The sequence below is a fragment of the Sciurus carolinensis genome, chromosome 12 (genome assembly GCF_902686445.1).
Source record: "Sciurus carolinensis chromosome 12, mSciCar1.2, whole genome shotgun sequence".
Taxonomy (NCBI): Eukaryota; Metazoa; Chordata; class Mammalia; order Rodentia; family Sciuridae; genus Sciurus; species Sciurus carolinensis.
In genome coordinates this window covers 101,270,038-101,284,497 of record NC_062224.1, presented here as the reverse complement: position 1 = coordinate 101,284,497, position 14,460 = coordinate 101,270,038, and the positions used below count along the sequence as shown (strand labels likewise).

The following is a 14,460-nucleotide window of genomic DNA, read 5'->3' as shown; positions in this document are numbered from 1 at the left end:
AACCCTACAACCCGGGAACTTAGCGACACTGTCTTTTCTGCGATGAAATGATCCTGCCAGCGCCGATGAAGTTCAAGTGAAGCTGTGGCGACCCTCATTTTACCAAGCCGGGCCAAAGTGACATCGGCGGAAAGTCTGCCTGGCGGCCGGGAATCCCCAGGGAAATCTCCGAGCGCCAGGGGCATCCCCGCTCTGTTCTCTGCGGCCAAGTTCAGAACCGCTCAGAACTAAATCCAGCTCCAGGTACCAGAAGGCCAGGTGTTTTCGCGGGGGACCGAACGGACACCCAGGCGGGCGGAGCAGGGGAGCGGCATCCCCTCCCGGCATCCTGCACCTGCGTCCCTCCCCAGCGTCCGGCGGCGCGTCCCAAGCCATCGCCACCCTGGGTCCCCACCCAGGCGGTGAGCCGCGAAGCTGCGCTCGTGCCTATAATAGGAAGCCTGGCCGGGAGGTGGGGACCCGCCCCTGGAGCCGCGCAGGTGGGCGGCCGCGACCCGGCTGGCCCCAGGGCCCCGGCAGGCGGGCGTACCTCGGATGTAGGCGCACTTGCCCTCGTCCAGCTGGCTGGAGGCCGAGCCGCCCATGGTGGCTGTGCGGAGCGTGCAGAGCGCCGGGACTTCCCAGCCCGCGCCCGGGACAGAACTGGCCGCTCAGGACGGTGCGCACGGCTTGCTCCGAAGGCTGATGCGACGGGAACCGGGCTCTGTAATTAAAGGGCAAACTTCCTCCGAGAGGCGTCGCCTTCTGGGGCGCCTCCTCCAGGTCCGCGCCCTCTGAGGATCTGGGGGCCGGCCCGGCCTGTCTTCCCGCCCTCGCCTCTCTTCTCGGCTCCCGGGCTGTCTGACCCTGAGGGAAGTCCCGCTCCTTCTCCTCCCCGAGTTTCACTCGTTTTTACCAGTTTGGGGGCAGCCCGGAGACATCTTAGAGGGTCATTTCCCGGTGGACTGTAAACCTCCCTGAGCTGGAACCTTCCCCACTCATCTCGCACTAGGTGGAAGTCAAGATTCCCTTGTTTGCACCCCATCTTGTAGAAGCATCGGTTCTCAAGGCCCACCTGAGAACCTCAGCACCATCCTCTCCACCCCCCAAACACATACATACACTTCACTCTAATTAAAACTTCTGGGAGTGGGACCCCGCGATCTGTCCCAAGGAAGCATGTACAGTGGCACACGCCTGTAATCCCAGGTACTCAGGAGGCTGAGGCAGGAGGACCGCAGGTTAGAGGCCAACCTGGACGACTTAGTTGGACTCTGCCTCAAAATAAAAGAAGGGGGCGGGGGTGTAGCTCAGTGGGGTAGGCCCTCCAGGGAGTTCCTCTGCCCACTGGAGCATGAGAACCTGTAGTGAGGATCTCTTCCTGCAGCTGAGAAGTTGGGCCAAGGATAGGGTGGACAACGAAAGGGGAGAAGGAGAGAGAACTGTTCAAATCTAAGGAAGAACTAAGGCTGAGGCTTATACTCCCAGCCCTAAAACTTCCTAAAACCAGATGGAAGATTAGACAAGACCTTTAGGTTTGTCCTCTCCTTATCAAATTGAAAGTGGGTCGTTAGAAAGGGCCCTTGTTCTTTTCCCACAACTGCTGTTTGACTTGGCTGCCTCTCCCAAACCAGATCAGCGTGGCAGAGGGGTCACCAGGACTTCATCCTATACTTAGCAGTCAGATGTTAGCAGCTCCTGTTGACTTAACCTCCAGGTCAAACGGTCTGCATACACCACAACCAAGCCTGAGAAGGACTCTGGGGGCTCTCCGCCCTGGCCTCTGAAGTTCATCAGCAAGCACTTGAACGCAGATATTTCTCACATCTCACACCAGATCTCTTACTCCCCTCCTTCCAATCCATCAACTAACCCTGTGGGTCTTACTTGCAGAATACGTCCAATACCCAACCATTCCCAACCATTCCCATGCCCTCCACTTATCACAGCCTAGACCTGGCTTCCTCTCTGACCTCACCCACCCCTGCCCGCCTCCCTCCTCTCTCTGCCCCAGTCACATGGGCCTTCTAGCTTTTTCTGTGATACATCAAGCCCAGGGCCTTTGCACATGCTCTTCCTGCGCCTAGAATGATTGTGTCCCAGAGAGTCCCACGGGTTACTCTCTAAATCTCTCCCTTCTTGCAAGTTTCCACTTAAATGCTAATATCTCTGAGAGGCTTTCCTTGCTTCCCTGTCTAAATTTAGGGCTAAACACTAGCCTTTCCTTTGTTTTTATTCGTATCATTTAGCATCATCTAACATATATTCCCCTATTGATATATAAATTCCATGAAGTAAGGAATTTTCTTTGTCATTGATCTTTCCTGGGTTTTTTTTAAACACGTTTTCTTTTTTCATTTTTATTTTCTCTAAGGGCAGATATTTTTGTCTATTATGTCTTCTGATACATCTCAGATGTCTAGATCAGCACCTGGCATGTAATAGGTGCTCAATACATAATCACTGAAGAAATGAATGAATTAAATATAAAACATTAAGACTCTGGACTCATCAAATACTGTGTTCTCAATGAATAAAGAGCATGTCCAGATACCTACTCAATGGTTTAAACTATTCAGTGTTCAGCCCTTCTGTCAATGTTGTCAAAGTTCTAGTTTTGCTTAAAATGAAGTGTATGTTCTCACTTTATATAATAAAAGTAACCTCTTTCATTACATAATTTGCTGTAATTGTGTCTCAGAAAATTATTATTGCTGAAGAAAACGAATTGGGATCTCCCGATAAAAGTATACTTTTACCTTATCACCTCTTCTTTAGGAATTCTCTGAGAAAAGACTGATTATTCCAATCTACCATTCTTTCCTTATGTTGGCATTGACATACAGAATAAGGTACAAGAAAGCATTTGTATGGTGTAGTATTAACAGGTTTATAGCCTGACAGCTCCAGCTTTGAACAATTAACTTGCCAGATGACCTGGACAAGTTGCTTAACTTGCCTGTTGTGTTAATCAGCTTTCTATCACTGTGACAAAATACCTGAGGTAATCAACTTTGAGAAAAGAAGGTTATTTTGGCTCACAATTTCAGAGGTGTCAGACCATGATCTCATGGTTCCATTGCCTTTCCGTTCCTTTGGGAATGTGGAAGCACACTACATCATGGCAGGAGTGTGTGGCAGAGGAGCGGCTCACCTACGGCTGCCAGGAAGCAAAAAGAAAGAAGGTGCTGGGACCCAAATATTCCCATCAAAGGCACACCCCCAAGGACCCAACCTCCTTCCACTAGACCCGACCTCCTAAAAGTTCCACCACATGTGGATCTGGGACCAACCCTTCAATACATGAACCTTTGGGAGACATCCCAGATCCAAACCATGGCACTTAACTTCATCAGTTAAGTGGAACTAATAACACTTACTTCATGAGCTGTTGACAGAATCCAATTTGATCAGGCCTGCAAAATGCCTCACATTCCCATGAGCATTGAGAGCACAAGATTATCATCAGTGAGGGCAGGAGTGACCAAGGAAGCAATTTTCCAGAGAAAGTGAAATGTTAATTGGATCTCGAAAATCATTGTGTTGCATTAAGAAAGAAACTGCTGCGTTTTCTTCCCCAAACAAATAAAATTCCTTTTCTCCCAATGGTTTATAGGAAAAATTAAAGAATTCATTATTTTAGTCATAGTATTTAATATTTGCAAGTCCTATGTGGGCATCATTTTATTAATCACACATTAAAAGTGAGTCTCCAAGCAATTCAATAACTTTAGGAACCAGATTGAATTTCATGTGACTCAAATCAGCTAGTTTAGAAAATCTTCTATGCAATGTTCATTTCCATACTGTATCAGCATATTTTGTATTAAAATACTCTTATGACCACTTCTTTCAGGTTATATCATTCACCAAAATAATGACTTTAACATCTGCATTGACATATAATTCACATACCGTAAAATTCGCCCATTTAGATAAACTTTTTAAGGACAAAATTAGTTTAATAGCCATTTAATACCTTAAAGTATATGTATTTGGGGATTCCCTTGCAAGGAGAATTATGAGCTTGTTAGTTGTGTTCTCATTTGAGTGGGAACATCTGTTTCTTGGGGTATTTAACCAACTACAGAGCAGGGATGGTCTCAGACTTTGTACTTCCCTGAGAACCTCATATTGTTCTATAATAAAGGAATAGGAACTCTTTACTTGATTAATTGGTAAGTACATGTGGTAGGTTACATCAGTTATGTAATTTAATCTTCACAAATCTAATGCAGATAAGCATTATTATTACTATTTAACAGATGAGGAAACCAAGATTAAGCAATGTAAGGAATTTGCAGGGCATAGTGGTGCAAGCTTGTAATCCCAGCAACTCGAGAGTCTGAGGCAGGAAGATGGAGAGTTCAAAGTCAGTCTCAGCAATAGCGAGGTGCTAAGCAATTCAGTGAAACCCCGTCTCTAAATAAAATACAAAATAGGACTGGGGATGTGGCTCAGAGGTTAAGTGCCCCTGGATTCAATCCCTGGTACCAAAAAGAAAAAGAAAGAAAGAAAAAGAAAAGGAAATGTAAGGAATTTATCTAAGGTTATTGGAGCCCTGGACTTGTCTGCTCCAGCTCCAGAATTCATTGTTTTAACCCCTGAATGTGCTTCTTTTATCTTAAATCTTTATTTTGTTTCACAGTACAGTACGAACTGTAGAAAACTGAACTGAATAAAATTTTTTCCAGAGGGTACATGTAGAAAATGGAATCCAACTTCTGCTCATCAACCATTCTCAGAGAGGAAGTTGCAAGAGATCCAGTGGATATAAACTTTTATTAGAAAAAAGGACAGACTGGGCTGGGGTGTAGCTCAGTGGTGTGCAAGACCCTGGGTTTGATCCCTGATGTTTTCTTCAGCTTTTTCACAGCTGTGACTAAAGGACCAGACCAGAACAACTGTAGAGGAGGAGAAGTTTATTTGAGGGCTCAGTCCACAGACAGCAGGCTCCATTCCTCAGGTCCTCAGGGCTCAAAGTGAGGCAAGGACATCATGGTGGAAGAGTGTGGCAGAGGGAAGCAGCTCACATGGTGATCAGGATGCAGAGAGAGAGACTCCACTCTCCAGATACAAATATATACCCCATACCACACCCTCAACAAACCACTTCCTCTGGTCACACCCCACCTGCCTCCAGCTACTACTCAGTTAATCCTGTCAGGGATTAATTCACTAATTAGCTTAAGGCTGTGACCCAATCATTTTTTCTCCAAACCTCTTTGCATTGTCTCACATGAGCTTTTGAGGGACACCTCACATCCAAACCATAACACCTGATATCACAAAAATAAAATAAATAAGAGTTGAAAAATCAAGAATACAAATAATAATAAATGCTGGAGAGGAGGTGGGGGGAGGAACACTTACACACTATTGGTAGGATTGTAAATTTGCACTACTATGGAAATCAGTATGGAGATTCCTCAGGAGACTAAGAATGGAACCACATATGACCCAGCTATACCACTCCTCGGTATTTATCCTAAAGAATTAAAGTCAGGATGCTATGGAAATAGCCTAGATGTCCGTCAGCAGATGAACAGATACAGAAATTGTGTATACACACAATCTACTCGGCCATAAGGAAGAACAAAAGTATGTCATTTGCAGGAAAATGGACAGAACTTGAGAACTTTATATTAAGTAAAATAAGCAAGAATCAGAAAGTCAAGAATCATGTTTTCTCTCATATGTAGAAGCTAACGAGAAAAAAGAGGGAAGGATCTCATGAATATAGAAGAGAGACCAGTCGAGGAAAAGGACCAGAAAAGGGAGGAGGGGAGACAAAGAGGAGGTATGAGGGGGTGAAATTGATCGAATTCTGTTATGTGCATGAGGAATGCAGAACAACAAATCCCACTATCATGTATAATTGTAATGTACAGATAAAAAATCTAAAATATGTTCGTTGCTGCAGGATTAAAAGAGATGTATTAGTACAAAATATAACAGTAGATAATCAAATGTTAGTTCATTTAGGAATATAAGCACAGGATTTTATTTTTAAAAAGTAATTTGTGTTCCTAGTATAACTAAAAACAGACAACAAAAAATAAGTCATCTTTTTTTTTTTTAAGTTGAGAAATGTTCCTTCAATGCACTTTTCAAATATGAGTCCTCACAATTTTATGTGGACCTCTAGCATTGCATAAGACCTTAGACACAAGTAGAAGTGCAAGTGCTTTGGTAGAAACCAATAAAGGCATAGAACTAAGAATGACAAATTTTAGACCAAAGAGAAATTTAAAGGTGTAGGCACACAACTTCAAATCTGTCAAAGACCAGCACACTTGCCTTTGTAAAAAACTATAGCCATATCGTTGCCAAAGACAACCAGAATTCTACAGGTTCTTTAGGAGGCAAAGTTCTGAACTACCTTGTGCTGTGGGGGTTGGGGGGACACTACGTTCAGTACTAGTGCACAGTACTAGGAAAGAGCGCCACCTGCTGGACCACTAGTGATACTCCGTGCGGGACCAGGGCTACCTGGCAGTGAGGGTAAATAACACCGCCTGGCGTCCAAACCGGATTGGCCTGACTGTACGTCCCTCAGTTTATCAGTCACTTAGTATTACTCATCTATTTCTTACAAGTACTAAAATAAATCTTCTTTTCAAATGAATTGCCCTTCTAGAACACACCTTTTCCTGGGGTTTACGTCTATCATTTTACAGTCCAAGCTTGTACTCACTGTGTGTAATACACATTTTCACATGAATTTTTTTGACATGAATTTGAAAGTACTCTGTAAAGTCCCATTTTTGTTCTTCTCTCTCTCCCTCTCTCTCTCAGGATTTAACCCAGGGTTGCTTCACCACTGACCTACATCCCCAGTCCATTTTTATATTTTATTTTGAGAAAGGGTCTTGCTAGGTTGTCCAGGCTAGCCTCAAACTTGAGGTCCTCCTACCTCAGCCTCTGGAGTAGCAGGGATTACAGGTGTGCACTAATGCATCTAGCTTATTATTGCTTTTTGATGACCCATCACGTGTCCCTTTTTCTTGACTGAGGGCAGACCCTTACCATAATATTCCCCACTCCCATATACCTCTGAATATTTATTCTCCCAAATGGTGTGGAGAGTGGGGTAGAGATGTTCACAGCGTGTGTATGGAAAGAATATCGCCCCCCTCCTTTGGCATGACTTACTGTACTGTACCTGTTTAAAGCTATCTTTATCTACCCCACTTAAATTCTTTTTCCCATTTATGACATTGTACCAATTTTCCATTCATTTAGGTTACAGCTGATAAAGCAATTATATTGCATACCTTAAGGTGAATCCATGTAATCAGATTGCATTCCACCTAAAATTGAACTAGGATCAGCCAGAATTATGTTTGAAGGAGAAGAAGGAAAGTGTAATCTAGAAGCATGGGGCCCTTTAAAACACACTCTGCTAGCTTATTTCAAAACCAGGCCAACAAGGATCTTGCCTGGGATATCCGTATTGCAGTTATTGAAGAAGATGGGGGTTCTCCTGGGTTGATAAACTGGTAGGATATGAATCTTGAGCTGCTAAGTGGACATTTGTCCATTGGAAAGAGAAACTCTCATTGAAAGGAAAGAATTCTCTGACGGCATCTCATTATTTGAGTCCTGGCTCACCCAGTCATATGAAACCATAAATTCTCCTTGCTTTTGTTTGTTAAGCAAATTTAAAGTGGATTTCTGTCTTCTTTCCCAACCAAAACCATTTTGACAAAAATAAGACTTGCTTGTATGCAAGATTAAGATATTCCATAGCTATATTATATTTTTATACAGTTGATTAAAGCAAATAAAAGCAGACATTTTCCATAAATGATTTGCAGCACATGCCAACAAATGGCAGTTACTATGTATGACAGTTGACTTTGCTCAGTAATTTATCATTCTTTATAGTCAGTTTGGACTTATTCTAGGCATTTGATTAATAATTGACTATACATATATACTAATTCCGATTTAGATTTAAAAGCATCTGACTTGAATTTTGGCAAAATAATTAGGAATCCTGCTTTATACCATGATGTGGATATATATATAGATATAGATAGAGTCCCATCTTACCCTCATTTTATTCTTTTTTCTAATTAGATTCAAATAATTCTAAATTTAGCTCAAGTCATGATGCATTTAAATGAAGAAGCATAGCAGACATTGGATTAGAATTAAATCAGATTAACAGAAAACCTACAGCATTAATGGCCATGCTTTACATGGTATTATTGAAGTTATAGCCATATAGATTTTACAACTTAATCTTCAAATTCTTGAAAATGAGCTACCATAAGAGTTATAATAACTTTAATTTAGAAGTAACCCAGTATACATAAACTAAGCGATGTTGAGAAAATTGTCATAAAAGGATCAGCAGAGAACCTGCTGGAGAGCAAGAATAGCATCAAACTCCTGAGTTGTCAGTGTTCATTTGTGTGTGTGGGTTGATTTTTGTCTGTTTTTTGAGACAGCTGCAATTTTATCTTAATGGATATGGGTCATTTCTAATGTGCAGCAGAACACTCAATAAATGTGTGCTTAATGAATGAGTGTTCTACAGTAGGTATAAAGATCTTTGGCACAACAAGTTTCTTTCTGTAGTTGCTCTAGGTTCTAGGGCACAGTCAAGGGCACCAAATCAGAGGGAATTTCAAGTGACCTTTTTTCAAGCTTCTTCATCCTAATAGTGAAGGAACAAAGAACAAAAGAGATAAATCAGCTGCACACAACAGAGATAAAGATGGTAGACAGTTAATAAACATCTATCGGGTGCCCCTTACCTAATAAATATCTGGCATGTTTCAGAGAATGAAGATACTGGAGAGCAAAGTCTGATCTTCAAGGGGCTTATATTCTAGTGACGACAAAACATGTAAATGAAAAAAATAAGATCATTTGGGGTCCTGATAAATGATGCTAGAAAATACTAATGAAGAATGGTGTCTGGAGAATGACAGGAGATGGAGGGAGACCCACGTGATTTAGGTAAATTACCCAGTGCAGAACTCTGATGTGAGCAGCGGGTGAGTGAGAAAGAGATGGTCACACAAAAGTAGGAGGAAGAATATTCCAAAGACAAGAGCAAAGCTTCTGAGAGGGAATGAGCTTGATGTGTTCGATGGAGAGAAAAACAGTTATAGCACTTCAAAGAGAATAAAAGGAGGAGAAAACAGGCAGAGAAGAGGGGAGGTCATGCTTACCTATGTCCATCATATTCTTTTTGACTTCCTGCAAAGTTTTTAAGAGCTCTGATTTGTTTCAAAGATGTCAATTTACTTAGCAACATAATAAAATATTCAAAAACCAACCAACCTAGAAACCATAAAAAGGAAGTGTTACGGTTGGATATGAGGTATCCAACAACTCCCATGTAAATGCAGGAATGTTCAGAGAGGAAATGAATGGATGGATGGTGAGAGCTGTAACCTAAGCAGTCCATTCTAGTTTGAATGGAGTAACTGAATGGTCACTGTAGGCAGGTGGGGCGTGGCTGGAGGAGGTGGGTCATTGGTGCCCTGGAAGGGTGCCTCTTCCCTGTGGCCCTTCCCCACTTCCCTCTCTGCTTCCAGTCTGCCATGAGGTAAGTACCCCTCCTCCATCACTCCCACCATGACATTCTGTCCCACTCGGGCCCAGAGTAATGGGCTCCACCAACCATGAATTGGAATCACAAGCCAGAATAAACTTTCCCTCCTCTAAGTTGTTCTTGTCAGGTATTTTGGTCACAGTGAAGCAAAGCTGACTAACACAGGAAGATGGGCAAGTCTACAAAAAACATTAAAAATCCTTCATTAAGACATATAACACGTCGAAAGACAAATATGAAGTGGGAAAAGTTGTGATTTGAAACAGAGACGAAGGGCTCATTTTTCAAACACAGAGTTCCCTCGAGTCTATTAAAAAACACAACCACCAAAATAGAAAATGTTAAAGGATATTGACTGGGTACATTGAAAACCACATGACTCTTAAATATGCAAAAAGATGTTCAACTTACTCTTAAATTGAGACTGCCACTTTAAAACTACACTGAGAGAGTATGTCTTCATTCACATCCTCTCCTAGGGAACGTCTAGGGCGATGGTCTTCTCATACATTACTGTTGAGGGTGTAAATTGATACAACTGAAGGGCAGTTTGGTGGTATTCATCAACATAACAAGTATCGCTTCCCCCTCAGAGCGGCAAACCAGGTTAGGGGTGTATCCTATGCAGCTATTTGTATACTAGTAAAAAGGCACTTGTATAAGGTTATTCTTTGTGGCACTCTTTATAAAAGCCAAAGATTGAAAGTCCAGGAAAAAGTCCATCAAGGGGTTGGTTAAAATGTTGTTAAAATAATGGTGTGATCACAAAATTGAATATAAATACTATGTAGCTATTTTAAAAAAAAAAGAAAAAATTCCTTTATGTCCTACTATAGAAAGATCTTTCATGATTTAGTATCAAGTTTAAAAGGCAAGATGCAATATACATAGCATGCTAAGACTTGTATAAAGGAGGATATAGGGACTGGGGATATAGCTCAGTTGGTAGAGTACTTGCCTAACTTGCACAAGACCCTGGGTTCAATCCCCAGCACCACCAACAAAAGAAAAAAAGAGTAGGAGGATATGGAGAAATATCTCTGGAACAATATATAAGAAACTAGTAACATTGGTTTCCTATAGCAGGAAGGCTGGGGAACAGACAAGAAGGGGAAAAAAAAATCTTTGTAAAACATGTACACTTTCTTATAGAATATATTTATAAACATTTAAGTGTATTATATGTTCAAGATCATAAATTTTAAAACACTGTACAGATTAAACAAGGAAACTAATCTATTGTTACATACTTATAATCTGAGGAACACAAAATTATTTTTGTAAAAATAAATTTTTGGAAACTTAAATGTTCATTAATAGTGAACAGACTAAGGAAGTAAAATTTTTAAAGGATTTTTAAAAATTATAGATGGACACAATATCTTTATTTTTATCTATTTATTTTTATGTGGTGCTGAGGATCAAACCCAGTGCCTCACACATTAGGCAAGTGCTATAACCACTGAGCTGTAACCACTGAGCATAACCACAGCCCAAGTAAGTAAATTTTAACATCCAAACAATATACTACTAGGCAAACATGAAAAGAGAATGAGGAGGCATTTTGTGTTATAATGTAGAAAAACTAAAAATACAGAAAGTTCTCTAGGATACATTTTTTAAGAGAATAGGGTCACATAGTAGCCCACCATTAGTGCAAAACTTGGAGAAATTAATATATGCATAAAAGTTTATTGGTTTTCTAGGGGAGGGAGAATAGGTAGCTAGAGAAACTATTACACAGAGCTTTTTCACTGAATACCCATTTGTATCTTTAAAATCTTGAACCAGATAAGGGTATTGCATATTTTTTTGCAACATGCAAAAAAATAAAATTAAATAAAATGTGATCACACACACGTGTGCGCACACACACACACACACACAAGGTAAGGTCTCAGCATGTTGTGACATTTAAATTTTTCCCCTACAAGATAGTGATTAAAAGGACAGGCTCTGGCATTAGGTTTCCTGCTTCGAACTCTTCGTTTTCCCATTTCCCAAGATGAGAATTCTAAAGTCATTCCGAGGACTGAAGGACAGAAGTTTCCACTCAGAGGAAGTCAATTATCACCATTCCTAATTTGGTGTGATTATCAAAGTAACAAATTTTAAAGTAGAAGCTGTTCAAGTTGGTTATTCAAAATGATACATAATAGGTACAATCCCCAGCAATGAAAGAGAAAAAGATAAGGCATGTAACTACAACATAAGGACGGATATTACAAACACCAACAATGATCACTGACACACATTTTATCATTAAGACATTTTATCAGCTACTGTTCTTACTTTTCACTTTAACATGCTGTATTTTTAAGCTGTATTATATCTACTGGATTTTTATTATCCTTTTGATAATTACATGCGAAAGCATTAGTAGAACCCTGAAGGCACCCCTTTCCATTCTATCTGGTCTTATGTGTGAGTGATCCTGGTCACCTATCATGTTCTGTGAGCCCCCTGAGGACAAGGACCCCAGTGAGCAGTCAGAGTTGTGTCCTCAGTATCTGTCACCATGTCTGAAGCATGACATCATCAGTGAAGGACAATTGTATGAATAGATGGATGAATGAATGAATGAATGAATGGACATACAAAAGAAAGGACGAGACACTGAAGGTTCATGGAAAGTTCACAGACAAAAAGAGGTTCATCTGCTTACCCTTTCCATGAGCTTGAGGTTTCTCTCCAGCTGCCCTTCTGAGAACTATTGAAGGAAGGGTGACTAAAACATTTATTGAGTACCTACAGTGTACTGGGCATGTATAGACACTTTAATGCATTTTCTATTCTCAACAATATAAGGTAGAGATTATTTCTATTTTATAGCTAAGGAAGAATTATCTTCTAAAGTATGCGTACAATCTATTCAGTTATGGAAATTAGAAAATTATAACATTCAGTCTATACCTGTTATTGTTTAGATTTGATGTATCCCCCAAAAGCTCATGTGTGAGACAATGCAAAAAAGTTAGAGAAGAAATAACTGGGATATGAGAGCATAAAGCTAATCAGAGCATCCATTTGAATGGATTAACTGAATGGTAAATGTAGTCAGGTAGGGTGTAGCTGGAGGAGGTAGGTCACTGGGGCCATACCTTTATCCCTGGTGAGGGGGTGCGCTCTCTCTCTCTCTCTCTCTCTCTCTCTCTCTCTCTCTCTCTCTCTGTGCTTCCTGGTGGCCACGTCCTGCCTGAGCTGCTTTCCTCTGCCACACCTTTCCACCATGATGTTCTGCCTCACTTTGGGCCTAGAGCTCTGGAGTCAGACAACTATGGACTGAGATTCAGATAAACTTTTCTTCCTCTACATTGTTCTTGCCAGGTCTTTCGGTCACAGTGATTAAAAAAAAAAAAAACTAACTGAAATGGTAGCTCCATAGCCTGAATTCTACCTACTGAAGTTTAAAATGTGCAATCTTCCTCAAGTAAATGTTCCAAGGCTGAATTGCAGGTAAAGGTAAAAATAACTCACACAGCAATGGTTCTATACATATTTCTGATCTCTTTTCTAATAACATCACTATAAAGTTCCTACTGCAGCTAACTTGCACCCAGGTAGTCAGGAATTCTACTAGGACCTACCTTGTTAGACATCTCTTTGATTTACCATCCAGTACTTTTGTGGGCATAGATACATTGGATGAATACACTACTGCTTTATGTTATCCTCTGCTAATAAATATATCCACTAGAGTGTGATGATTCAGTTTTATGTGTTGATTGAGATAATCTGAAGATATTTTTTAAATTAGAGTAACAATTTTTTAGCAGACAAGAGAAATGACATGCCTGGACCCCAACACACATATAGGGTCTTACATAATAAGTAACATGAAGGTATTTTGTAGATGTGATAAACATCTATAATCAATTGACTTTAAATAAAGGAGACTCCCCTCAATACTGTGGGTGGACTTTATTCAGTCAGTTCAAGACTTCATACCAAAACTGAGGATTCCTGGAAAAGAAAGAATTCTGCTTCAAGACCGTAATACATGGGCTGGGGAGATAGCTCAGTTGGTAGAGTGCTCGCCTCACAAGCACTAAGGCCCTGAGTTCAATCCCCAGCACCACAAAAAAAGACTGTAATACAGAATTCTTCCCTGAGTTTTTCCAGGCTGCTTGGCTTGCCCCCAGATTTTCAGATTCAAGATGGCAACATCAACTGTTGCCTGAGTCTCCAGTTTGCAGGCCTGACTATTTCAGATTTGCCAACCCCTGCAATCCCATAAACCATTCATCTTTTCACAGAGATAGGATATTCTATAATCAGAAGATTTTTCTTTATCATTTGTTTTTAGTCATAAGTTGCAGTGATATCTTTTAAGTATTTGAGGAAAATATACCAACATGGGCCAGTCAGAAAAAACAGGCAGGGCTGGGAGATAGCTCAGTTGGTAGAGTGCTTGCCTAGCAAGCACAAGGCCCTGGGTTCAATCCCCAGCACTGCAAAAGAAACAATAGGCAGGTGCTCTATCTGGCCCCACTATTTGGAGACTTCGCTCTTGCACATCCTAGCTCTTTTTGCTCCAGCTGCTTCTCTCTCCTGGTTTCACTCCTGTGGACTCTCCAGTCCCAGGACTTGTAAATGAAGTTGCCCACTCTCACAGCCTATTAGTTTCTATGGAGAACTCTTGACTGCTACAGTAACTACATTATTTGTAACAGATCAAAAATAAACTAGTATTAAGAAGATTGAAGCAAATAGGAGTCTGTAACAGCATTTATTCAAAAATGTAAATCTGAAATACGCTTTGGAATCTTTCAAACTCTAATTATAGTACAAATAGATTGAACATCTTAAAAATAAAATTAATTGTGAGTCATTTTAATTTTAGAAGTCCTTGTGAGTTATAGCTGTATGAAAATACTGAGGTTGTCTTTAAATCAGGAGAAGACAAA

At 40.8% G+C, this 14,460-nt stretch overlaps 1 protein-coding gene and 1 non-coding gene across 2 annotated transcripts in view; one reads left to right on the top strand and one right to left on the bottom strand.

Annotated features, from left to right (window-relative positions):
• The window catches only part of Niban1 (niban apoptosis regulator 1), a 137,503-nt gene extending 136,778 nt beyond the window's left edge, over positions 1–725 (bottom strand). Inside the window, exon 1 of the mRNA XM_047521382.1 lies at positions 530–725. Within this exon, the coding sequence (XP_047377338.1) occupies positions 530–584 (55 nt within the window). The 5' untranslated portion in view covers positions 585–725. The remainder of the gene's footprint in view (positions 1–529) is intronic.
• A 13,210-nt stretch (positions 726–13,935) lies between these two features.
• Positions 13,936–14,009, top strand: Trnaa-agc (transfer RNA alanine (anticodon AGC)). The gene has a single exon. It is a non-coding gene; the product is annotated as a tRNA-Ala (tRNA).
• Positions 14,010–14,460: the final 451 nt, after the last annotated feature.